Genomic DNA, 25822 nt, shown 5'->3' with positions numbered 1-25822 from the left:
AGGTCAAAAACTCAAATGCTTCTCTAAGTTGAAATGTGAGACCATAAGTCATGTACAGCATCCTTTCATATTTTCCAAAAATATCTATCAATGTTCCACAGCTTGCTCTGAAACGTGCATCTCAGTGCATGGTCAAGTGGTTGTTATTTATGTTTGTTACAGGAATATCCATTCAAGAAGCAGGCACGTGCAAATATCACTATGCTTGCTTACAGTAGCAGAGGTCCAGAATACAGCAAGAGAAAGGATCAGTCATAAAATAAACCATCAACTCTCAGGACAAGATGTGACCTTACATTGATGCTTCAAAAAGGCCTCATGACCAATACTAATTGCTTTCAGATGCCTGCAGCATCAGAGGCAGGAAATATCCAGATCACTCAAAGCTTAGGTACAAACTGACAATTCAGTTTGGTTGCTTATAACCTCGACTGAAATGCTGCAAGTGCATAAACTGGCTGCAAGAAGTTGACCTAAAAAGTAACAATATGATAGCTCTCACTAATTCTTCCCATTAAACGTCTTGTATTATTAACAAAATTAGCTACTTTCCTTTATCCAAAACATTTTTTTGATTTAAAAAATTCTGAACTTTTTTCTCTATACTACGAGTTCCCTTTGTATTGTGTTTTTAGCAGTAAAAATACGTTATAAAGCTACTTCCTCAATTTAATTGCAAAACAACAGGTTCTTCCCACCTTGTGTGTTTGATATAGAACCATGCCGAACTAAAGCAAAATACTGCACATACCAGAAATCTGAAATTAAGGGTGGCATGTTAGAGTGGTTAGCACTGCTTTTCACAGCTCCAGGGACCTGGGTTCGATTCCCAGCTTGGGTCACTGACTGTGGAGTTTGCACATTCTCCTTGTGTCTGCGTGGGTTTCCTCCCACAGTCCAAAAGATGTGCAGGTTAGATTGATTGACTATGCTAAAATTGCCCCTTAGTGTCTTGAGGGGGATTGAATATAAAAGTAGGGAGGTCTTGCTGCAGCTGTATAGGGCATTGGTGAGGCCACAGCTGGAGTACTGTGTGCAGTTTTGGGCGCCGCCCCTGCGCAAGGATATTTTGGCCCTGGAGGGAGTGCAGAGGAGGTTTACTAGGCTGATACCGGAGTTGAGGGGATTGAGCTGAGGAGAGGCTGAATAAACTAGGCTTGTACTCGTTAGAGTTTAGAAGAATGAGGGGAGATCTCATTGAGACGTATAAGATGATGAATGGGATGGATAGGATAGAGGTGGAGAGACTCTTCCCGCTCAAAAAAGACAGTAGGACTAGGGGGCACAGCCTCAAGATAAAGGGGAGGCGGTTTAGAACGGAGTTGAGGAGGAACTTCTTCACTCAAAGGGTGGTGAATCTCTGGAATTCTCTGCCCGTTGAAGTGGTGGAGGCTGCCTCGCTAAATATTTTTAAGAAGCGGGTTGATGGGTTCTTGATAAGAGAAGGGATTAAGGGTTATGGGGAGAGGGCGGGAAAGTGGAACTGAGCCACGACAGATCAGCCATGATCTTATTGAATGGCGGGGCAGGCTCGAAGGGCTAGATGGCCTACTCCTGCTCCTATTTCTTATGTTCTTATGAGATGCGTAAGTTAGAGGGATTAGCAGGTAAATGTGTAGGGATATGGGGGTAGGGCCTGGGTGGGATTGTGGTCGGTGCAGACTCGATGGGCCAGATGGCCTCTTTCTGCATTGTAGGGTTTCTATGATTCTAAGATGGAAAACGCTCAGCAAGTCAGTAACAGCTAACATTTCCCCCTGCCCAAAGCACGCCACCTTCCCAATTACAGGCAAGTGCCACAAGATGTCATATTTGCCCTTCTTTTCGTCTTGCTGTCCAAGGTCTCAAACAATCCTCTAGGTCAAAGTGATTTACTTGCACTTTTTTCTATTTAGTTTATTGCATTTGCTGCTCATGTTATAATCTTTTCTGCAGTGGAAACCAACCACTGATTGGGTGAGCACATTGCTAAAGATCTCTGTTTAGTTCATAATCACAACCACACGTTCCAGTGCCTGTCATTTTACTTCTCTGTTACATTCCCTCTCTGACCTTGGATTCCTACATTGAGCTAGATTGGAACAACACAAGCTTAAGGGACAATACCATATCCTTCTATTACAGACTTTACGCACAATCATATCCACCATTGTTATTTATTCAGAAAGTGGCCAGTAATGATGCTAGTTTTGCCATTTTTAGCTCCACTAGATAGTTTTTTTGTTTTCTTAACTGTTCCCATACATATCTTGCACCATCATCTTTTATCATTTACTCACTACTGCCTTCCAATCTATCAGATTTTCTCTTTCATTCTTTTCCTCTGCTCCCCACCCTACCCTCTGTACTTGCTTGAACCAGTTAGATCTCTAATTATTTCCAATTCTGACAAAAGGTATTCAACCTGTGGTATTAACTTCCCTACTCTTTCCACCAAGGCTGTTTGACCCTCTGAATACAGGCAGCATTTAGTTATTTAATATCTTACGTCAGGCTTGAGGACGTCTAGGCAGTATCATTTTGTTTAAATGTTTCATTCATTGAAATAATTGTGGACCAGAATTTTCACATTATTGCTTTAATGCAAGAGCTACACCAAGTTTTCTTCCCTTTAGCAGTCCTGGTATGATCAATGGCAGGAAGTGTATAGCCCCTTCACTCAAAGGGAGCTGTGGAACTGGACGCAGTTGGTGTTGCTTCTGAAAACACCAAGAGCTGTGGCACAGTTTATTTTATAAATTCACACCTATCAAGTCAGGAACAACGGATGGATTGATCAACTTTTGTATGGTACAACTCAGTTGTCATGTTTCGATCAACCGCTGACTTGCAGTCTGCCACTAACAGCACATATACTCAATGTTTTCTCCTTTCATTTGGAAAAATGCCAAAAATTGGACATTTTGCAATTAAGCATTAATAACTAAGATACAAATGGAAGGATATGTTACGTGGAGGATGGCACAGTGGTTGGCACTGCTGCCCCACAGCGCAGGGATCCAGGTTCAATTCCAGCTTCGGATGACCATGTGGAGTTTGCAGGTTTTCCCTGTCCTCCCACACTCCAAATATGTGCACTGGTCATGCTAAATTGCCCTTAGTGGCAGGGAGAATAGGGTAAATAAGTGGGGTTATGGGGTAGGCCCTGGGTGGGATTGTCGTCATTGCAGTCTCAATGAGCTGAATGGCCTCCCTCCACACTGTAGGGATTCTAAGTATTGATCATATGAAATTACTACAACAGATAATCAGTTATGTAAACAAAGATTAAGATAGTTTTGCTACTTTACTCTTCACGAACTTTTTTTTTAAAAAGTGCACTCCTGAGAAATGCTCCTAAAAATTAATACAATTTTTTTAAGACTTGAATCAAAAGACCATTTTGCCTCTCTAATGTTTGCCGTATGATCAGTCAAGATGCTATTTGATGGAAACCTTCTCACTGTTGAGCTCTGATTTAAGAGAGTGGTGGTAGCTTTTTGCTGAGGAAAGCACGCACTTCAGGCCAAATCTTGTTGGTTTCTGTTCCCGAGAAGACTTCCAAAATGCCTTGATTTCTATAAAAAGCACAAAAAATATCTTTAATTAAAAAAAATAAACTCTCTACAAGACATTCCAACGTCAGAGGAACATACAACTTGTCAAAGGAAAAGACCAAAATCGATCATACTCAGTTGGTGGCACTCATGTTTCAGGAGTCAATTCGCACTCCAGGGCTTGAACACAAAAAGGAAGGCTGGCACCCCAGTACTGTACTGAGGGGGTGTATTGTTAGAGGTGCCAGCTTTTGGATGAGAAGTTAAACCAATGCCCCATTGGCCTGCTCAAGTATGGTAAAAGATCTCGGTGCCATATTGAAGGGTAGGAGAATTATCCCTCAACATCATAAAAACAACCAATTATTTGGTCTTTATAACACTGTTCATGGGAGTTTGCAGTGCTCAAATTGGCAGCCACATTTCCTCCAACAGTGATTACATTTCAAAAGTACTTAATTGGCTACAAAGTGTTTTTGAGACTTTGAAAAGTGCTAGATAAATGCAAGTTTAAAAAAATCTATCCTGATACTGCCTTCCCCATATCCCTTTAGCTCCAAGGGCTATATCTAATTTCTTCTTGAAATCTTGGCCTCAACTACTTTTTATTCCACACATTCACCACTCTCTGGGTGAAGAAATTTCTCCTTACCTCAATCCTAAAAGGTTTATCCTATATTTTTAAACTATGACCCCTCGTTCTGGACTTCCCCAATATTGTGGACATTCTTTCTAAATCCACCTTGTCTAATCCTGTTAGACTTTCACTAGCTTTTATGAGGTCCCCTCTCTCTCTCTTCTAAATTCCAATAAATTTAATCCTAACTAATTTAGTCTCTCCTCATATAACAGACCTGCCATTCCAGGAATCAGCCTGGTATCACCTATATCAATTCAATTTCATTGTGGCGAGAAAAGATCTAGCCAGGCTAAAATAGGACCAGAAACTAACAAGAAAAAAGTGAGGCAGACCAATGAGTGATCTTTAAGTAAGAGATGTTTCAGGTCTAAAAGTTCTATGAGCTAAAAACCGGGCTCCTTGGATGAAAAGGACTTTGTGATGAAGCAAAAACATGTATGATGCAATTCAGGTGAGTTCAAGTAAAAACCAGGTCAGGTTGAGGGGAGGGATGAAGAGGAAAATCAGACTGGCAAAGACAGTATGAGAATGGATTGGCAGTCAACAGAAAAGGGAACTCAAAAATCTGCTACCAGTGTCTAAATGGTGATGGAGTAAAAGTAAGAGGTGGATTGAATCCTATTAGGGACCCAAGAGAGTGGTGTAGGCTTAGAGGTGCAGGACAAGACTCAAGTGCTTCTTTGCATTGGTGCTTATTAAAATGAATCTGACAAAATATTGATAAATAAATGCAAAATATTGTGGATGCTGGAATCTGAACAAAAACAGAAAAATGCTGGAGAATCTCAGCAGGTCTGACAGCATCTGTGGAGAGAGAAAAGAGCCAATGGTTTGGGTCTAGATGATCGTTTATCAGAGCTGAGAGGAAAGAGAGCAGAGATTTATACCAAGAGGGTAGGAAGGGGGTGGTGGAATTGGACAAAGGGAATGGATAAAGGACTGCCTAAAGTGGGGTACTTTCTACCCAATACTCACACGCCCTTTTTCAGGCCACTGCACACTCCTCAGGCAGTCAAAACCTTTGTTTTGCCATTAACGCATTATGATCAGTTAATGGACACTTTCAACACCTCCTCAGCCTTTTGCATGCTCATTTAAATTCCCTTTGTCCAATTCCACCACCTCTCCCTACCCTCATTAGTATAAATCTCTACTGCCTCTCTTTCTTCTCAGCTCTGACGAACGGTCATCTAGACTCGAAACACTGGCTTTACTCTCTCTTTCCACAGGTGCTGTCAGACCTGCTGAGATTTTCTAGCACTTTTCTGTAAATATTGATAGAAGCAGAGACTATGGATAATGTGAAAGAACACTAGAAAAACCAGCTATGCTTAGCAGATACAAGTCACCTGGTCCAAAAAGCTTGCTTGCATCCCAGGTTGTTGAAGGAAGTAGAATCTTCTCTAAATGTGGGGGAGGTGCCAGAGGATTGGAGAGTGGCAAGTGCAACATCTTTACTCAGGGGAGGATGCAAGGACAGTCCAGGCAACTACAAGCTAGTTAGTATATCAGTGGTGGGTAGGGTTTTGGAATTTTTAATCCAGGGAGAACAGAATCAATAGGCACTTTGAGACTTTGGAGTTAATTAATGAGAGGTAGCATGGATTTGTAGATAAGTCAAATGCATTTTAATTGACATTTTTGAATGAAAAGCAAAACAGGTTGCAGAAGGGAATACCCTGGATGTTGTATTTTCACAAAGTAATATTTACAAAGGCTGATACTCAGAAGGCCAATGAAGTAAAAAAAACTGGCTTATGGACAGAAAGCAGTGAGTCATAGATAGTTCTTTTTCAGACTGGAGGGTGACAGATAGCCAATTTCCTCAAAAGACATTGTTAGACTGTTTTCTTAGACACATATAAAGATTGGATCTTGGAATATAGAGTAAAATTTCAAATTTTGATGATAATACCAAACTTGGAGGAGTGGCAAACAGAAGATGATACGAGTTGTCTGACAAGGCAGACAAGAGGCAAATGGAACTTAATACAGAGAAATATGAGGTGATGCATTTTGGCAGAAGGAATAGGGAGAAGCAATATATTTGATTTATTGTTGTCACTGTATTAGTACGCAGTGAAAAGTATTGTTTCTTGCATGCTATACAAACAAAGCATACTGTTTATAGAGAAAGAAATGAGAGAGTGCAGAATGTAGTGTTACAGTCATATGTAGAGTGTAGAGAAGGATCAACTTAATATAAGGTAGGTCCATTCAAAAGTCTGACGACAGCAGGGAAAAAGCTGTTCTTGAGTTGGTTGGCACGTGATCTCAGACTTTTGTATCTTTTCCCCGACGGAAGAAGGTGGAGGAGAGTACATCCAGGGTACCCATAGTACTTAAGTATGCTGGCTACTTTGCCATAGCAGTGGGAAGTGTGACGTGGAAATGCTGGCGTCGGACTGTGGTAAACACAGTCCGTAGTCTCACAACACCAGGTTAAAGTCCAGCAAGTTTATTTGGTAGCACAAGCCACTAGCTTTCAGAGCGCTGCTCCCAACTTACCTGATGAAGGAGCAGCACTCCGAAAGCTAGTGGTTTGTGCTACCAAATAAACCTGTTGGACTTTAACCTGGTGTTGTGAGACTTTCTTACTGTGGGAAGTGTAGACAGAGTCAATGGATGGGAGGCTGATTTGCGTGATGGATTGGGCTACATTCACGACCTTTTGTAGTTTCTTTTACGGTAGAGGCAGAGCAGGAGCTAAAGCAACCTGTGATACAACCAGAAAGAATGCTTTCTATGGTGCATCTGTAAAAGTTGGAGAGAGTCGTAGCTGACATGCAAATTTCCATAGTCTTCTGAGAGAGGAACAGCATTGGTAGGCTTTCTTAACTATAGTGTTGGAGTGTGGTGGTGGTGGTGGAAGAGAGAATCAGGACACCAAGAAACTTAAAGCTTTTAACCATTTCTACTTTGTCCATATAGTGGTATAATTCTAAAGAGCGCAGGAACCGAGGGATCTCTGCGGATTCAGGTACATCAATCTTTGCTAATCATTGTCTCGGCATGTCCTGTCACCTTCTAAGTATTTGGGGTCTTGGGCTTAATAAAAAGAGAGATATTGAGTATAAAAGCAAGGAAGTTATGCCATAACTTAAGTTAAGCCATATAAAGCTCCTGTTGGGCCCCAGCTAGAGTACAGCGTCCAGTTCTGATCACCACTTTAGGAAAAATGCAAGGATCCTTAAAGAGTGCGAAGGAGATTTACCAGAATGATTCCAGATACATTACGTGGTTAGGTTGGAAAGACTGGCTTTGTTTCCTTGGAGTCAAAGAGATGAAGGAAAATTTGACAGAGGTAGTACAAAATTAAGACAGTCGTAGAGAAGGAAAATCTCTTCCCATTATCTAAGGGGCACAGATTTAAGATTTTGGGAAAATGCAAGGAAAAACTTTTTAAGCAGCAAGTGGTAACAACTTGGAACTTGTTACCCATGGGGGTGGTGTGGCAGAAACTTGAGGGTGGTGGGGATGGCAGCCATCAATAATTTCAATTGGATGGGCAATATGAAGGGAATAACGCTAGGAGGATCAAATAAGAGAATGAGATTGACTGGATTGCTCTGTTTTATAAATGATTCAACAATCTCTCATCCTTCTCTTTTCCCATGAAAGCCTGCCCAATTTACATATACAATGTTAAATCACTCTCGTGTTATACTAATCTGAATAAAAATTAACCTTTCCAATAAACTTAGTACGGGATTGCTACCCTGAATATCTGGCACTGACTTGTTCTACGTGCATGTTGATTATTAACTACTTCCTTTCAAACAGGAGAGCTGGACCAGATTTTTGAATAGACAGCAATGTTTCATGAACACCCAAGAGGCATAATTCCGGGAGGTTGAGCTCATCACTAACCACACTTTAAAAGCTGCTTTAACCACTTACTGATAATATTCCAAAACTGGCCGCGTTTGTTCTTCATATGCCTGGAGTCTTAAAGTCACAGTTTCCGGCTTGTCATCATTACGCTGAATCAGAAGTTCCCCAGTGATATCGTCAATCCCCTATTTTGTAAAGGATTCATAATTCAGAGCATTAAAAAAGTAAAGTTGTTCATATTTCAGCACATCTCCTCCTCCAAAAAAGTTCACATTGCCCCCTTGGAATGACCCAGTTGGCACACTAACTGTCATATCACAAGTGTGGCCAGTTAAGTGTGGGTGTGGCAAGCTCTCAAAAAACAAAGTAATTTCTGAAATTAGTGGCTTTAAATTGTTACAATTGTGTTTATAAGATTATTATATTTTGGGACTGTAGTTTTAAATTTAGGGTAAATGAAGGGGGTTGTGTGACCAGGGTAGATTATTAAGGATTGAATAAGCTTAGATTATTTTGCTGAGGTTAAGGTGCAAGGTACTTACTCTTGGACATAATGGCAGCAGTTGAATTTTCTGAAGTCCCAGGAACGTGTTAAGGCTGTAAACTATCATTTAGTTTGAAGATGAAAGAGAGTTAGGGTCAAGGATACCTAATTAGCATTTCTATCTGAAATGGAAGATTGTGTTTTATGTTGACATGTGGAAAGAGGGTAGAGGAAGTCATTTTTGAGATAAGATTACACGCTTCCCTACAAACTAGTGAATGTCCCAGACAGGTGGCAGTTCTACATGGTCAGCACACAAAAGAGGCTGCATGGCTTCATGACCTACCATCGTCAATGTGAAGCAGAGACTACTTGTAGACCAAGAAATGCATTCTGCAATGATGTAAAGATTCTAGATTTGATCTACAATATCGGATTGTTTGTGGGAAGTTTAAAACATGAAAACTTATTGCATCAGACTAGAAGCAGGGAGGCTGCTTCCACTGGTGGGTGAGACTAGAACTAGGGGGCATAGCCTCAAAATAAGGGGAAGCAGATTTAGGACTGAGTTGAGGATGTACTTCTTCACCCAAAAGGTTGTGAATTTGTGGAATTCCCTGCCCGGAGCAGTTGAGGCTACCTCATTGAATGCTTTTAAGGCAGAGATAGGGAGATTTTTGAACAATAAAGGAATTAAGGGTTATGGTGAGTGGGAGGGTAAGTGAAGCTGCGTCCACAAAAAGATCAGCCATGATCTTATTGAATGGTGGAGCAGGCTTGAGAGGCCAAATGCTCCTGCTCCTAGCTCTTATGTTCTTCTCTAGGTCTCTGTTGCTGCACCCCACTTAAAATTGAACATTTTGTTAATTTTGTCCCCATTCACTGTTCTGACCAAAGTGCACCACTTTTAAAATGTCTGCTAGCTTTCATTACCACATCTATGCACATTTTATTGCTCTCTCTCTTCAGGTACCATGTCCTTACCAATTATGAACTTCTATGTTTGGACCATAGTTATGCTTGGCAAGTACTATAGTAGTTTGCCATTGCCTTCTACAGATTCAGGCTGACTAGGAGACTTGCCTGCTCTTACCATCTGCCAGAGGCATGTTGGAAAGAGTTGCAGGTTGATAATCAACTTGTTTGGCTCATTATGTTTTCCACTGCATCAAGTCCTGGAGTAAGACCCAAACATGGACTTCTGGCTCAGAGGTAGGGATGCTATCCTCTGTGCCACATGACTAGTCTGTCTATGTCCCTCTTACTACCCCTCTCGTGTTACATGCAAACTTCCAGAATTTAGCCCATGGCAGTTGTCCTTCATTTACTATACCCTTCTTTCAAAATGCCAATTCCTGGACTATTGTATCTAGAAGTTTTCCCATGATGGATGTTTGACTGACTGGAGTATAGCTCCTGGTTTTATCCTTCTTTCCCAATTTCAAACAGGGATGTTATATTTGCATTTCTGACACAATACTGATCTTAAAGGAGAATTGGAAGATTATGGCTGGAGTGTCTAATCTCTGCCCTTACTTTCCAAAATAGCCTCCCAAGCATGACATCTGAACCAGATGACTTTTACTTAATTACTGTCAGCCTTTTAGTTGCTTAGTTTTTATCCAATTACATATTGCTTCTTTGTTACATTGCATCTGTCTTCAGTGGAGATGGGGATACAGTACACATTTAGTATCTCAGCTATGACCCCTGCCTTCACAAGGTGAATTTCATTTTAATTCCTAATCAGTTCCAGCCTTCTACTTACAAAATGTTTTTAAGATATTTGGGCTCCCTTCCATGTTAGCTGCTGATGTATTCTTTCTTTGTCCCTCTTCTTTTTTGGATCTGTTACGCACTTCCTATATTTTGCTTAGTTCTCTGCTAATGAATCTTTGTCATTGGCCTCCCTTTCCTGCCTTATTTGAACCTTTATATTTTTTAGTCATCCAGTGGGCTCTTGTTTTGGATTCCCTTCCTTTCCCCCTCCAATCCATCTTGGCCAAATTCCTTTTCAACCCACTAAAGTTAGCCTTCCTCCAATTCAATATTAATGGATTTGACTAATCTTTGTCTTTTCCCACAACTATTCTAAACCTGATACTATTATAACTGCGATTTACCACATGTGCCCCAAAAATATATTTCCCTTACCTCATTTTCCCAGAATCAGATCCCAGTGAATACAACTCCAACAGGGGATGGGATAGCTTGATCTTGGGTTCGGACATAGCTCAGCACAACATCAAGGGCCGAAGGGCCTGTACTGTACTGTTCTATGTTCTAACCCTACTTTCTTCCTTGTTGGCCTGGAAACATACCGATTGAGAAAGTTCTTTTGCACACATTTCAGAAATTTCTCCCCCTCTTTGCTCTTTACGTTGTTAAAGGGGGAAGGCAGTGGCGTACTGGTAATCCAGAAATTCAGACTAATGCTCTGGGAATGTGAACATGAATCCCGCAATGGCAGCTGATGGAATTTAAATTCAGTTAATATAAGTTGAATTAAAATAAATATAGCCTCAGTAATGGTGACCATAAAACCATTGTCAATTACCCTTTAGGGAAATAAATCTGCTGTCCTTACCTGGTCTGGCCTACATATGACTATGATGTGGAGATGCTGGTGTTGGACTGGGGTAAGAAGTCTCAATACCAGGTTAAAGTCCAACAGGTTTATTTGGCAGCACGAGCTTTTGGAGTCTCGCTCCTTCAGGTGAGTGAGGAGTTGTGTTCACAAACAGGGCATATACAGACACAAACTCAATTTACAAGATAATGGTTAGAATGCGAGTCTTTACGGGTAATCAAGTCTTTTAAAGACAATGAGAGTGGAGATCGACAGTTCTGATACACCACAACGCAAAACCACACTCCTCAGAAGACAAACACGCGACACGGCGGAGAGTACTTCCATGGAGCCTTCAACATGTCATCGATGAAGACGAACATCTTGTCAAGACCATCCTCACACTCCCACTTTTTGCCTTCAAACAACCGCACAACCTCAAACAGACCATTGTATCCAGGCAAACTATCCAGCCTTCATACAACAGTGACTACAACACCATACAACAGTGACCACAACACCACACAACCCTGCCACAGCAACCTCTGCAAGACATGCCGGATCATCGACACAGATGCCATCATCTCACATGAGAACGCCATCCACCAGGTACATAGTACATACACTTGCGACTCGGCCAATGTCGTCAACCTGATAAGGTGCAGGAAAGGATGTCCTGAGGCATGGAACATTGAGGAGACCATGTAGATGCTACAATGAAGGATGAATGAACACCGCTCGACAATCACCAGGCAGGAGTGTTCCCTTCCAGTCGGGCAACACTTCAGCACTCATGGACATTCAGCCTCTGATCTTTGGGTAAGTGTTCTCCAAGTCAGCCTTCATGACACACGACAACGCAGAACTGCTGAGCAGAAATTGATAGACAAGTTCCGCATGCGAGGACAGCCTCAACTGGGATCTTGGGCTCACGTCACACTATCTGTAACCCCCATGACTTGCCTGGGCTTGCAAAATCTTACTAACTGTCCTGGCTGGAGACAATACACATCTCTTTAACTTGTGCTTAACCCTCTCTCCACTCACATCACCTGTATCTTTAACACTTGATTACCTGTAAAGACTCACATTTCAACAATTATCTTGCAAATTGAGTTTGTGTCTATATACGCCCTGTTTGTGAACAAACTCCTCAATCACCTGAAGAAGGAGCCCGAGAATCTGAAAGCTTGTGCTGCCAAATAAACCTATTGGACTTTAACCTTGTGTTGAGAGACTTCTTACTACATGTCAACCCCAGCAATGGGGTTGATTCTTAACTGCTCTATGAAATGGCCAAGCAAGCTACTCAAGTAGTAACAAACTGCTACAAAGTCTACAGGTCACCCAGCATCAATCCAGGCAACCAAAATGACAATAGCAAAATCAGCCCAGTCAACACTCACGAACATCTGAGGGCTTGTGTTAGAACTGCTAGTTAAGCAACAGACTGACAGTCATACTCACTCAATCATACCTCACAGATTATGTCCCGTATCATCACTGCTACCCCCTGGGTATGCCACGTCCAGCAAGTGGTGACATCATGGTAACGTATAATTGAAGTAATTACCTTGGTAGTTCTCAACATCACCTCTGGACCCATGAAATCACATGGCATTTGTTCAAACATGGTTAGGAAACCTCCTTATGGCTCACCCCACTCAGCTGATGAATCAGAAGGCGACATATTTGCATCACTTGTGACTCCTCGGATCATAGAATCCCTACTGTACAGAGAGAGGCCATTCAGCCCATCAAATCCTAACCAGGGCCCATCCCTGTAACTCCGCGTATTGACCTTGCTAATCCTGACACTAAGAGGCACCTTTAGCATGGCCAATCACCTAAAGCTCACGTTTGTAGATCGAGTGTGTGGGGGAGGGGCAGGCACGCACACATGCAAATTGAACCCAGGCCTCTGGTGCTGTGAGGCAGCAATGCTAACTACCCTACCACCCATGGATACTGCACCAAGATCTGGCTTGGACTGACAAATCCCAGGCAATGATTACCTCCAATAAAAGAGAACCCAACCATTGTCCCATGACATTCAATGGCATTACCATTGTTGAAGCCTGTTACCATTAACCAGAAACTGAACTGGACTAATTAATATAAATACTGTGGCTACAACATCAAGTCAGAAGCTGGGAATTCTGTGGAAAATAACTTGCTTTTCAACTCCCCAAAGCCAGTCCAGCATCTACATGCATAAGTCAGGAGTGTAATGGAATACTCTCCATTTACCTGGATGAGTGCAGTTCTGACAACACTGAGGTCGCACGATAACATCCTGCTTGACTGACATCCCATATACCAGCTTCAACATCCATTCCCTCTACCATCCTCACACAATAGCAGTAAAGTGTACTATCTACAAGATGCATGGCAGGAACTCACCAAGTCCTTAGGCAGCACATTCAAACTCACAAACTCTACCATCTCTAAGGACAAGGGAACACCAGCACCTGCAAGATCCCCCCCTAAGCCACTCACTATCCTGCCTTGGAACTATTTTGCCGTTCCTTCATTGTTCCTGGGTGAAAATCCTGAGCTCTCACTTTGAACAGCATTGTCTTTATACATATACCATATGGACAGAAAGGGTTCAAAGTTCACCACCATCTTCTCAAGAGCAATTAGAGATAGGCAATAGATGTTGGGCTAGCCAGTAATGCCAACGTTCGTCAAATGGATAATAAAAATGAAGGTAACAAAAATCTCCATCACGCTGTGAATCGTATCTTTTAATAAATTGCCACAAATTTGTTCTTTTGTCTCCATTCCACATTTAGTGGCCTGTAACACGCACCCAGTGGCAAAATAACTCAACTGTTCTTTTAATCAATATGAAAAAGGCTCTAGCAATAGAGTTCGTGCTACAAATCACTTCACTCCCTAGGAACAATCCTACAATGCTACCAAAATGCAAATAAAAAAATTAAGCAAATGTTAATTTTCTAGTTTACCAATATAGGACTGGTAAGCATAGACTATTTTGGTCAGGGCAACATGCAGTAATGTCTGTGAAAACTAACAGGCTTAGTTGATGGCTGGCACTTACTGTTTTAACCCTCAGTCACAATTATCAGCTGTGTAATGAAAATGCTCCCACAGTGCTCTAGTGATGTGACGCTAGGATACTTAGCACAGCAGTTTAGAATCAATAATGTTGGTTTGGGACTGGAGTTAAATATAGGTCAAACGAGATCAGTAGCTTTCCTTCCCTGAAGAATATCAGTGAACACATTGGATTTTTAATCACAATCTGAGAGTCACTGTCAATTTTACTGGCACCAATTCAAGCTGCCAGGTGGAATTTGAACTTGCTCTCTAGATCATTAGTCCAGGCCTCGAGGTCACTAGCAGCGTAACCAATGTGACATTCCCCTGTTTTATATACTTAACTTGGTCTGTACAGTACACCAACATCTTCTGATTTCAGATTGCTGCTAATGTTATCAACAGGAAGCCAACTAATGTTTTTGTCAGCATGGGTCTTGGAGTGATTGTTACTGAAAGACTCAGCAGTTAGTGTTGATACTGAAAAATTACTGTAAAACAAAAGGCAATGGCTCAGTGATATAAGGGCCTCCTGACATTGGATGGTTTGAAGCTTCGGTACCAGATGTTGGAAATCTTCAGTGACAGCATTTACAAAAGATAAATCCTGGGATTCACCACAACAAGCTCTGAAATTGTACTGTGACCAGAAAGGAATATTGGCCACCAAGTTGCAAATGAAGAATGTTATTCAGAAAAATAACAAATAGGGAGATTCAATGCAAAACAGATAGAAACCATAATGACTCTAGTTTGCAAAATGGCTAATAACTGGATTCCAAATAGAGTTTTTTTTATATCTAATGGATTGATTTAAACTTTCCTCTATGTAAACAACAGCAAAAGATCTCTGCCTTGGCCTCACAAAGTGGGAACAGTGCACTGGCAGAGGTAACTTCTTCTGAGGGAGATTTTTATTGTGAGGTCCATTTGCCCTTAGGCAGGCAAATGGATGCTACTTGAGCAAGAGTCGGGGAGTCCCAATGTTTAACCTTCAACCAAATTAACTGATCATCACGTTACTGTTTGTGGGATCGTACTGAGCTTAAATTAGCGACCTGTTTCTTGCATTGCAAAAAAAAACAAAAATATTTCTTTGGCTGTAAAGCACTTTGAGATGTCCAGGAGTTGTGAAACATGCTAAATAAATGCAAGTCTTTCTTCCCATTCTTTTTTATTCATAGAAACATAGCAAATAACAGCAGAAGTAAGCCATTTGGCCTTTGAGCTTGCTCCATCATTCAATATCATAGAATCATACAATCCCTACAAAGCAGAAGGAAGCCATTTGGCCCATTCAGCCTGCACCAATGCCAGCAAGAATCCCACCTAGGCCCTATCCCTGTAACCTCAGGTATTTACCCTGCCAAGGCCCCTGACACTGGGGACAATTTAGCATGGCCAATCAACTTAATCCGCAAATCTTTTGACTGTTGGAGGAAACCCACACAGACTCAGGGAGAGTATGCAGTCATCCAAGGCTGGAATTGAACCTGGGTCTCTGGCGCTGAGAGGCAACAGTGCTAACCACTGTGCCACCCCAAATATGAAAATGGCTAATCTGCTATCTCAACATCATACTCCTGCTGCTCTCCCTCATAATAAGAAGTCTGACAACACCAGGTTTAAGTCCAACCGATTTATTTGATAGTAAACTCACAAGCTTTCGGGGTTTGCCCTTCATCAGGTGAATGGAGTGTTCTGGCTTCAGACAGAGCATATAACAGCACAGACAGTTTATAGAATGCGAGTCTTTACAACTAACCTGCTATTCAAGTCTTAAAGGTGCTGACAATGTGAGTGGAAAGAGCATTATGCATAGGTTAAAGAGATGTGTATTGTCTTCAGACAGGACAGTAAGTGAGGTTTTGCAAACCCAGGCAAATCATGGGGGTTACAGATAGTGCGACATGAACCCAAGATCCTGGTTGACACCATCCTCGTGTGCGCAGAACTTGGCTATCAGTCTGCTCAGCGACTCTGCACTGTCGTGTACCATGCCTTGGAGAACGCTTACCCTAAGGTCAGAGGCCGAATGCCCATGATTGTTGAAGTGTTCCCCAACAGGAAGGGAACAGTCTTGCCTGGTGATTGTCGAGCGATGTTCATTCATCCATTGTCGTAGTGTCTGCATGGTCTCCCCAATGTACCATGCCTCAGGACACCCTTTCCTGCAGCGTATTAGATAGACAACGTTGGCCCAGTTGCAAGAGTATGTGCCGTGTACCTGGTGGATGGTATTCTCACGTGTGATGATGGTATCCGTGTCGATGATCCGGCATGTCTTGCAGAGGTTGTTGTGACAGGGTTCTGTGGTGTTGTGGTCACTGTTCTCTTGAAGGCTGGGTAGTTTGCTGCAAACAATGGTCTGTTTGAGGTTGTGTGGTTGTTTGAAGGCAAGAAGTGGGGGTGTGGGGATGGCCCTGGTGAGATGTTCGTCTTCATCAATGATATGTTGAAGACTCTGGAGAAGATGTCATAGCTTCTCCGCTCCAGGGAAGTACTGGAAGACGAAGGGTACTCTGTCCACCGTGTCCCATGTTTGTCTTCTGAGGAGCTCGTTGTGGTTTTTCACTGTGGCGTGTCGGAACTGTCGATCAATGAGTCAAGCACCATATTCTGTTCTTATGAGGGCATCTTTCAGCGTCTGGAGGTGTCTGTCATGATCCTCCTCATCTGAGCAGATCCTGTGTATACGGAGGGCTCATCCGTAGGGGATGGCTTCTTTAACGTCTTCGCTCGACAATCACCAGGCAAGACTGTTCCCTTCCTGTTGGTGAACACTTCAGCGGTCATGGGCATTTGGCCTCTGACCTTAGGGTAAGCGTTCTCCAAGGCGGCCTTCACGGCACATGACATCACAGTGTCGCTGAGCAGAGACTGATAGCCAAGTTCTGCACGCACGAGGACAGTCTCAACTGGGATCTTGGGTTCATGTCACACTATCTGTAACCCCCATGACTTGCCTGGGTTTGCAAAACCTCACTTACTGCCCTGTCTGGAGACAATACACATCTCTTTAACCTGTGCTCAATGCTCCTTCCACTCACATTGTTGGCATCTTTAAGACTTGAATAGCAGGTTAGTTGTAAAGACTCGCATTCTAATCAGTAATCTGTAAACTGTCTGTGCTGTTATATGCTCTGTCTGAGGCCAGAACCCTCCACTCACCTGACAAAGGGCAAACCCCGAAAGCTTGTGAGTTTACTATCAAATAAATTGGTTAGACTTAAACCTGGTGTTGTCAGACTTCTTACTGTGTTTACCCCAGTCCAACGCCAGCATCTCCACACCATGACTACTATCACTCTCCCTCATGCCCATTCATACCTTCACAGCCTAAAATCTGTTTCCTCCTTAAACATATTCAGTAATTTGGCCTCCACAGCCTTCCGTGGTATAAAATTCCACGGGCTCACCCATCCCTTGGGTACAAGGGCCAACATTTCAATGCCCTTTTTAATCACTTTTGTACCTGTGCAGAAGGTTTGAAATTTCTGCACATTGATCCTATAATCTCTCAACTCCGCCCCATCAGAAAACACAAATCTATCTTTCATGTCCAAAGGTCCAATTTGCTTTGCTAGTTTTTAAGAGGGTATCTTTAGCCTGCAAATTAAAGGGATGACAGTCCAAAGAAAATAGCTTCAGATACAATGCTTCCATTTAATAGATATGTAAAAAGACCTTTAAATGACGTGGAAAAGCAACACTTAACAGCTAGCTGATGAACCACAAAGTAGAATTTTCTACAGTAATAAAATGGTACAAAACCTATTCAGGTTTAAACTGGATACTTAACTGTTATTTTTGGAGGATTGAAGTCAACATTGTACACTCTACCACTTCCTGGGTGGATCCAGCGAGATGTCAGTCGTTTTTTGATCGTCTCAAAGGGAACATTCAAATTAATTACAGTGTCTGGTTGGCAAACTTTCTGTAATTCCTCTGCCTGTGGCAGTGTCCTGGGAAACCCTTTAGCAAGAAATATACAACACAGTCAATCTTAGCTAACATGGTAAAACAATTACCGAGTCACTTTAAAAGATCCGTAGACTCTCTTTTCTAATGCTTAAAAGGAGTTTCAATTTCCTATTACACAAGTAACCAACAGGCAAACCACAACGTGGCAGCACAGTGGTTAGAACTGTTGCCTCGCAACACCAGGGATCTGTGTTCAATTCTGGCCTTGGGTGACTGTGTGGAGTATGCACGTTCTCCCTGTGTCTATACAGGTTTCCTCCAGGTGCTCTGGTTTCCTCGCACAGGCCAAAGATGTGCAGGTTAGGTTGATTGGCTATGCTAAATTGCCCCTTAGTGTCAGGGGACCTGACAGAGTAAATACATAGGGTATGGGGATAGGGCCTGGGTGGGATTGTTGTTGGTGCAAGCTCGGTGGGCTGATTAGCCTCCTTCTGCACTGTCCAGATTCTATGATTCTTAGTTAGCCATAATCATTTATTTAGCAACAAAGAGCTAATCGCTATTACTCAACAGCCTTTCCTACACTTAAAGTACTGTAAACAAGGTGTGCATTCAATTAAAAAAGAAGTTCATTTCCTAATTAGCCTTATAGACAGACCAATTGTATGAACTTGAAGCAGACTTTCAAGAAATCAGGGTGTTCGAGGTCCATAGGGACCATAATAATGTTTTTATAACTTCCTTTTTCAAAATTTATTTTCTTGTTAAATACACATCTTCCCAGGATGATTTAAGGCTTCTCCCAGTCGTTCATGTAGCCTTATACATGACCACAAGGTGTGCAAGAGCAGCATGGACTATGAATGATTTTAAAATTGTTCTCATTCTGGTGTGAAAGTGCCAGATCTTCAAATGGTGCCTGATTTTTGTTGCTAAAGCGTGAAAGGATCTGGCCTATTTCACAAGTGCAAAAACAAGAACACTGCTGGAATTCTCATTATGCAATATATCAACTTCCAAAATCAAATTAAATGGAAGGAAGTAATCCATCTTTGATGTGCTAATATTTATCAATAGCAAAGCTTCTCTCACCAGCACTGGTGTCAATCTTGGCTCAGTGGTTACATTTGCTTACCTGTGGCTCTCTTCAGATATTTGATGGCATAATCCAGGCTGACATTTCACTGCAGTACTGAGCTAATGCTGCACTGCTAGGAAGTGTAGTCTTTCAGATGTTAGTGTAAACCATCTGCACTCAGATGGATGTAAAAGATCCACACCACCATTTGGTGAAGCCTGGCATCCTGGCCAATACTTGCCTCTCAACTCACATCCCCAAAATGGATTACCTGGTCATTATTATTGTGTGGGATCCCGTGTGAAAATTGGTTGCCACATTTTAGGATGGAGTTTCTGGTACATGTTCACTAAACAAGAGCTCAAATTCACACACACCACTTGCTTAACCAAATCTTCTCCTCGTTTTGGGATAAGGGAGTCGGTGTAGATTCTGTTGGCTTCAAGATGACGCGTATGGAATGGTTAACCGTGAATAAGTTAAGCCCTATGAAAGGTTCAGTAACCCAAAATCTCTCGCATCTGTGTAAACTCTACAATGGATGAATATTATTGGTTGAGTGAGCAATGGAAAGCTTATCAATGCTTTGTGATGGTGGGCAAAGTAGCTCGAGCTCAAATAATCTCAATATCACGATCCCGCAAAACTGTGCTTAAAATTAAGACATGACTCATTTAAGAATAGGGGGATACAACATAAAGCAACTAGTATAATTCTAAAGAAGCAGGGGGACCTGGAAATACATGTATGCAAATCTCAAAGTGCCAGGGCAGTTAAAATAAGTTTCTTGGGCTTTATATCAGGGGCATTGAGTAGAAAAACAAGGAAAATATGTTACAACTCAACCTCAACTGCATCCATTTCTGGGCACCACACTTTAGGATGAACTGAAGGCAATATTTACCAGAATCTGTTCCAGAGATTAGGAATTTCAGTTACGTAGATAATTGAAGAAGCTGGGGATATGCTCCTTCACGAAAAGGCTTGATATAGGTATTCAAAATTAAGTAGGGTCTGGACAGGATAGGTACAGAGAAACTGCTCCCACCAGTGGAAGGATCAAGAATCAGAGGCAGCAATTTAAACGATTGGCAAAATAATCAATTCTAACAAGAGGAACTGTCACTTTTTTTAAAAAAAAGGCAGCAAGTAGTTCAGAACACACTGCCTGTGAGTGAAGTGGAGGAAGATTCAATTGTAGCTCCCAAAGGAGAACTAGATCATTATTAGAGATCTGAAGGGCTCTGGGGAAAAGGAGGACTGGCATTAGGTGAATTGCTCTTCATAGAATCATAAAAACCTTACAGTGCAGAAAGAGGCCATTTGGCCCATCAAGTCTGCACCGACCACAATCCCACACAGGCCCTACCCCCATATCCCTACATATTTACTCACTAATCCCTCTAACCTATGCATCTCAGGACACTAAAGGGCAATGTTGGCACAGCCAATCAACCTAACCCGCACATCTTTGGACTGTGGGAGGAAACCGGAGCACCCGGAGGAAACCCACGCAGCCACGAGGAGAATGTGCAAACTCCACACAGACAGTGACCCAAGCCAGGAATCGAACCCAGGTCCCTGGAGCTGTGAAGCAGCAGTGCTAACCACTGTGCTACCGTGCCGCCCCTCTTGCGGAGAGCCAGCACAAACACGATGGACCAAATGGACTCTTTCTCCTTCTGTGCTGTAATTGTTCCATAATTCTGGAAGTTCCAGAAACAGAAGAACAGGAGCAGGTCCATCAGCCCACTCCATGCTATTACAGATTTGGCCTCCACGGCCTTTGCCGAAGGGCAATAATCCCATATCACTACTACTTCATGTGAAAATGTGCTTTCCCGGGATGATCCTGAATGGCCCCTCTCTTAATTTAACACAGTGACCTCTTATTCTTGATTACTCCACCAGTTGAAGTAATTTCTCTGCATTTACCCTAGAAGAACACAATCTTTTATATACTCAATCACTTTACCTTCAACCTACTATACCCTCTGGAATTCAATGAATATTTTATGCATTTTATATTGTAGATCTCTCAGTGACTTAAACATGGAGATCCAAGCATGGTTATGGGTTTTATCACAAGTCCAGCTAATTAAAGTAAAATATTTAAGCAAAAACAAGAGGTCACATGGACAAGAGTTTCTGGTTCATTTTTCCATTGCTAATATAAGGACACACAAGAGAGTGGCTACTGCATTTCTATCAATGCTTCAGACTTTTCTGGGGCCTTACACCATTTTAATGGGCACATCAACAATATATGGATAATCAACTGTGCTAAAGAGGGACTTATGAAGCACGTGACTACATTAATTACGAGACTTAATATTTTTCAGGACTTTTTGATTCATGATGAAAACCGTCTGTAATCAGACCTCTACCTTTATTAAAAATCAATAGCATTCGATAAAAGTAGCAGACAAAGGTTAAACTGCAAGATAAAGGCTCATGGAGTTATACTATCATGATAGCTGATTGATTAAAGGACAGGAAGCAGCGAGTAGGGGTTAATGGGGCTTTTTTAAATTGGCAGACTGTGACTAGTTGAATGTTGCAAGGTTCAGTGCTAGGCCTCAGCTATTTACAATTTATATTAATGACTACAAAGAAACAGAGATGTTTGCTGATAATACAAGGCTAGGTGGGAATGCAGGTTGTGAGGAGGCTGCAAATAGATACGGACACGTTAAGCGAGTGGGCAGCAAGTTGGCAGATGAAGTATAATGTGGGGAGGTGTGAGGTTATTTGTTTTGGTCATAATAGAAGAGCAGATTTTTTTTTAAGAAGGCATAAAACTTGTAAAGGTTGATGTTCAAGGAGACTTGCATGTACTATTGCAAGGAACACAAGAAGTTAGAATGCAGGTACAGCAAGCAATTAGGAAGACAAATGGCATTTTGGCCTTTAGACCATAAAACATAGCAGAATTAGGCCACTCGGCCCATTGAACGGCAGAGCACACTCAATCATGGCTGATATTTTTCTCATTCCCATTCTCCTGCCTTTTCCCCATAATCCCTGATCCCCTTATTAATCAAGAACCTATCTATTTCTGTTTTAAAGACACTCAATGACCTGGCCTCCACAGCCTTCTGCGGCAAAGAGTTCAACAGATTTCTCTGGCTGAAGAAATTCCTCTTTATCTGTTTTAAAAGATTGTCCCTTTAGCCTGAGGTTGCGCCCTCTGGTTCTAGTTTTTCCTACTAGTGGAAACATCCTGTCCACGTGCACTTTATCCAGGCCTTGCAGCATTATGTAAGTTTCAATATGATCCCTCTTCATTGTTTTAAACTCTAACGAATATAGACCCAGAGTCCTCAACCGTTCCTCATATGACAAGCTCTTCATTTCAGGGATCATTCCTGTGAACTTCCTCTGGACCCTTGCCAAGGCCAGTACATCCTTCCTGAGATACAGGGCCCAAACCTACTCACAATATTCCAAGTGGGTTCTGACCAGACCGTTATACAGCCTCAGAAGTAAATCTCTCCTCTTGTACTCTAGCCCTCTTGACATGAATGCTGGCATTGCATTTGCCTTCCTAACTGCCAAACGCACCTGCACGTTAACCTTAAGAGAATCTTAACTAAGGACTCCCAAGTCCCTTTGTGTTTCTGATTTCCTAAGCATTTTACCATTTAGAAAATAGTCTATGCCTCCATTCCTCCTTCCAAAGTGCATAACCTCATACTTTTCCCACATTATATTCCATCTGCCACTTCTTTGTCTACTTTCCTAGCCCGTTCAAGTCCTTCTGCAGCCCCCACTTCCTCATTATCTGTCCCTCTACATATTTTTGTATCACCTGCAAACTTAGCAACTGTGCCTTCAGTCCCTTCTTCCAAATTGTTAACGTATATTGTGAAAAGTTGTGGTCCCAGCACTGACCCGAGGCATACCAGTAGGCACTGGCTGCCATCCTGAGAAAGACTCCTGTATCTCCATTCTCTGCCGTCTGCTAGTCAGCCAGTCCTCTATCCATGCCAGGATCTTACCATTAACACCATGGCTCTTAACTTACGTTAACAGTCTCCTATGCGGCACATTGTCAAAGGCCTTCTGGAAATCTAAATAAATCATGTCCACTGGTTCTCCTTTACCTAACTTCCTTGTTACCTCCTCAAAGAATTCTAACAGATTTGTCAGACATGATCTCACCTTGATGAAGCCGTGCTGATTCAGTCCTATTTTATCATGCACTTCCAAGTACTCCGTGATCTCATCTTTAATAACGGACTCTTAAAATCTTGCTAATGACCGAAGTCAGGCCAACCAGTTTATAATTGCCTCTCTGCTGCTTCCTTCCCTTCTTAAAACAGTGGTGCTACATTCGCTACTTTCCAGTCCTCTGGGACTGTCCCTGCCTCCAGTGATTGCTGAAAGATCACCATCAATGCATCCACAATTTCCTCAGCTACCTTTAGCGGATTCAAGTACAAGAATAAGGAAATCTTGTTACAGCTGAAAGGAGCTTTACTGAGACCACTCCTGGCATACTGTGTGCAATTCTGGTTTCCACATTTATGCAATTTGTCTCCACATTCAAGAAAGAATATATTTTCTTCATTGGAGGCAGCATAGCAAAGGTCACTCAGATGAGAGGCTTGTCTTACATTAAGTAACTGAGTACATTGGGTCTATGTTCTCTAGAAATTAGTGAATGAGAGGTTATCTCATTGAAACATTCAAGACTATGAAAGGGCTTGACAGGGTAGATACTGAGATTTTCTTTACCCTGGCTGGGGAATTCAGGATAAAGGGCTGAAATTAGGCGAAATTTCTTTATTCTAAGGGCTGTGAACCTTGGGAACTCCCAGAGGGTTGTGGATGTGCCATTGAATATATTTAAGGTTAAGATGCTTCCAATTCACTACCATTCTCGCTGCAACATATTCTAGTCAGAAATGCTGTGGAAACATTGAGGAACTTAATAAGATCAGTCAGTTGGATAGCTAAGCCAATGTGAATAATTATCTGTTGCAGGAAAAATCTCAATATGTACTACAGATACAAGTGAGAATCTTTCTGGTTTGTACAGTCCAGCTATTCAATTATTTAATGAAATGAACCATGAGAGTAGCTTACCATATTTTCTCCTAAAGTATGGAAGCATCATCTTTTCCTATGCCTACAACTGTTTAAACCTCAAGGTGAAACATGGCACTTGTGTTTCCTTGATAAAAAGTTGCGCAGCAAATATCCCAGTATTCTAGGTTTTCAGTACTAAACTCTTACGTAAATACATTTTAAACTTTATATAAAAATGTTTTAATTCTGTCCATATTGCATATATCATTACCATCAAGCAGCCAGTTGGATTGGTTCATTTTTTTCAGTTCATGTAGAATGATTCGAGTGATGGCAACATCTGGCACGAGCTTCCCCACATCAATAAAGGACTTGGCTAGCAAACCAAACTCTGGAAAACACAAAACACAATTACATTTGTAACCATCCAAAGCCATGACACACGTGCTTTACAAAGTGTAAATTTCTATCTCCAGCTTTCTCTCTCTCGTCGTCTGAACTCATGGTAGAATATGTAACGCGGACATAGTTACACTTATTCACCAATCCTCATATGTTGGCAGGTAAGTCACAACCATTTCCCTCCTTCTACTGTCGGAGTAACTATTTTTTAACCTGTTTTATAGCTAGCTTGCTATTCATTCTGTGAGTCATCCACCGACTCCACAGCTCCTGATGAGTCTTCTTAGTATATTATCACAACCAGAATCATAAAAGGAGCCCATTCAGCCCATCAAGACTGCACCAGTTCACCAAATCAGCATCATGACTTAATGCCATTCTCCTGCCTTTTCCCTCCACACAGTTCCTCTTCAAATAATCATCTAATGCCCTTGATTGAATTATTGAAGGCCTTTTGAAAGTCCACATATATCACATCTGAAAGAATTATTCTGGAGTGCACTTTATTATTAAAATCATTCACTCACATGGAATTACAACTCAATTTGGGATTGTTAATGACTTTTTGCTCAAAACTCATTTTAAAATAATTTCTATCCAGATCTTTCCTATGGGAAAGCTGCTGAAGAATGTGATAGTGTGAAACATCTTTTCCTCACCCTACTCCATCCACCCCAGGTAGATTCCTCACAAAGTGAATGTTACAGCTGACTTGCTGCTCAGTAAGTGCACTGCCACTCTGGCCAATCATCATAGACCCCAGCAGTTTCTGCATTGCATGGAATTCTATTAAGACGAGTGCAGAAATTAAATCTTACATCAACCTTATTTTAGAGGTGTTATATGGCAATGTAAGTAGGCACCACTGTTCAGTGTCCTGAACAGTCACCGTGGCCCATGTAACTGCCTGTGATCTCCAATGTTCTGGGTTCTGCCAAAGGTTGCCTATGCCCATCTAGATAAGAAAACTGTGTCCTAGCATCTGCTCCATGTAGGCAGTGTACCCCTGGGATAAGTGAAATATGAAGGCATTTCCTTCTCCATGTACTGCTATTCTGAATGGCTTAGCACATCCAGTGAGGGAATTTTGTAGTTTTCAATTTTGAAAATAACTATGCCTTTTACATAATGATAGTAATTTGCCATGTTCCCACGTAGCATTATGAACAAGCAGCGAGTATCTCAGCTATCTTTCACATGTCCCATTCAAAATGACTGAGTACAGGCAACCTTGCTACTTTGGTAGTCACCTTTT

At 41.8% G+C, this 25822-nt stretch overlaps 1 protein-coding gene across 2 annotated transcripts in view; it reads right to left on the bottom strand.

Annotated features, from left to right (window-relative positions):
- Nucleotides 1-3075: 3075 nt before the first annotated feature.
- The window catches only part of ak3 (adenylate kinase 3), a 77586-nt gene continuing 54839 nt past the window's right edge, over nucleotides 3076-25822 (bottom strand). For both annotated transcript variants that reach the window (XM_080188543.1, XM_080188542.1), the window contains exons 2-5: nucleotides 24437-24556; nucleotides 17932-18104; nucleotides 8077-8195; nucleotides 3076-3557 (exon numbers count right to left, since the gene is read on the bottom strand). In XM_080188543.1, the coding sequence (XP_080044669.1) occupies nucleotides 3458-3557; nucleotides 8077-8195; nucleotides 17932-18104; nucleotides 24437-24556 (512 nt within the window). In that variant the 3' untranslated portion in view covers nucleotides 3076-3457. The remainder of the gene's footprint in view (nucleotides 3558-8076; nucleotides 8196-17931; nucleotides 18105-24436; nucleotides 24557-25822) is intronic.

The sequence above is a fragment of the Carcharhinus amblyrhynchos genome, chromosome 5, assembly GCF_965287045.1.
Source record: "Carcharhinus amblyrhynchos chromosome 5, sCarAmb.v2.hapA, whole genome shotgun sequence".
Taxonomy (NCBI): domain Eukaryota; kingdom Metazoa; phylum Chordata; class Chondrichthyes; order Carcharhiniformes; family Carcharhinidae; genus Carcharhinus; species Carcharhinus amblyrhynchos.
This window is presented reverse-complemented; position numbering and strand designations above follow the sequence as displayed.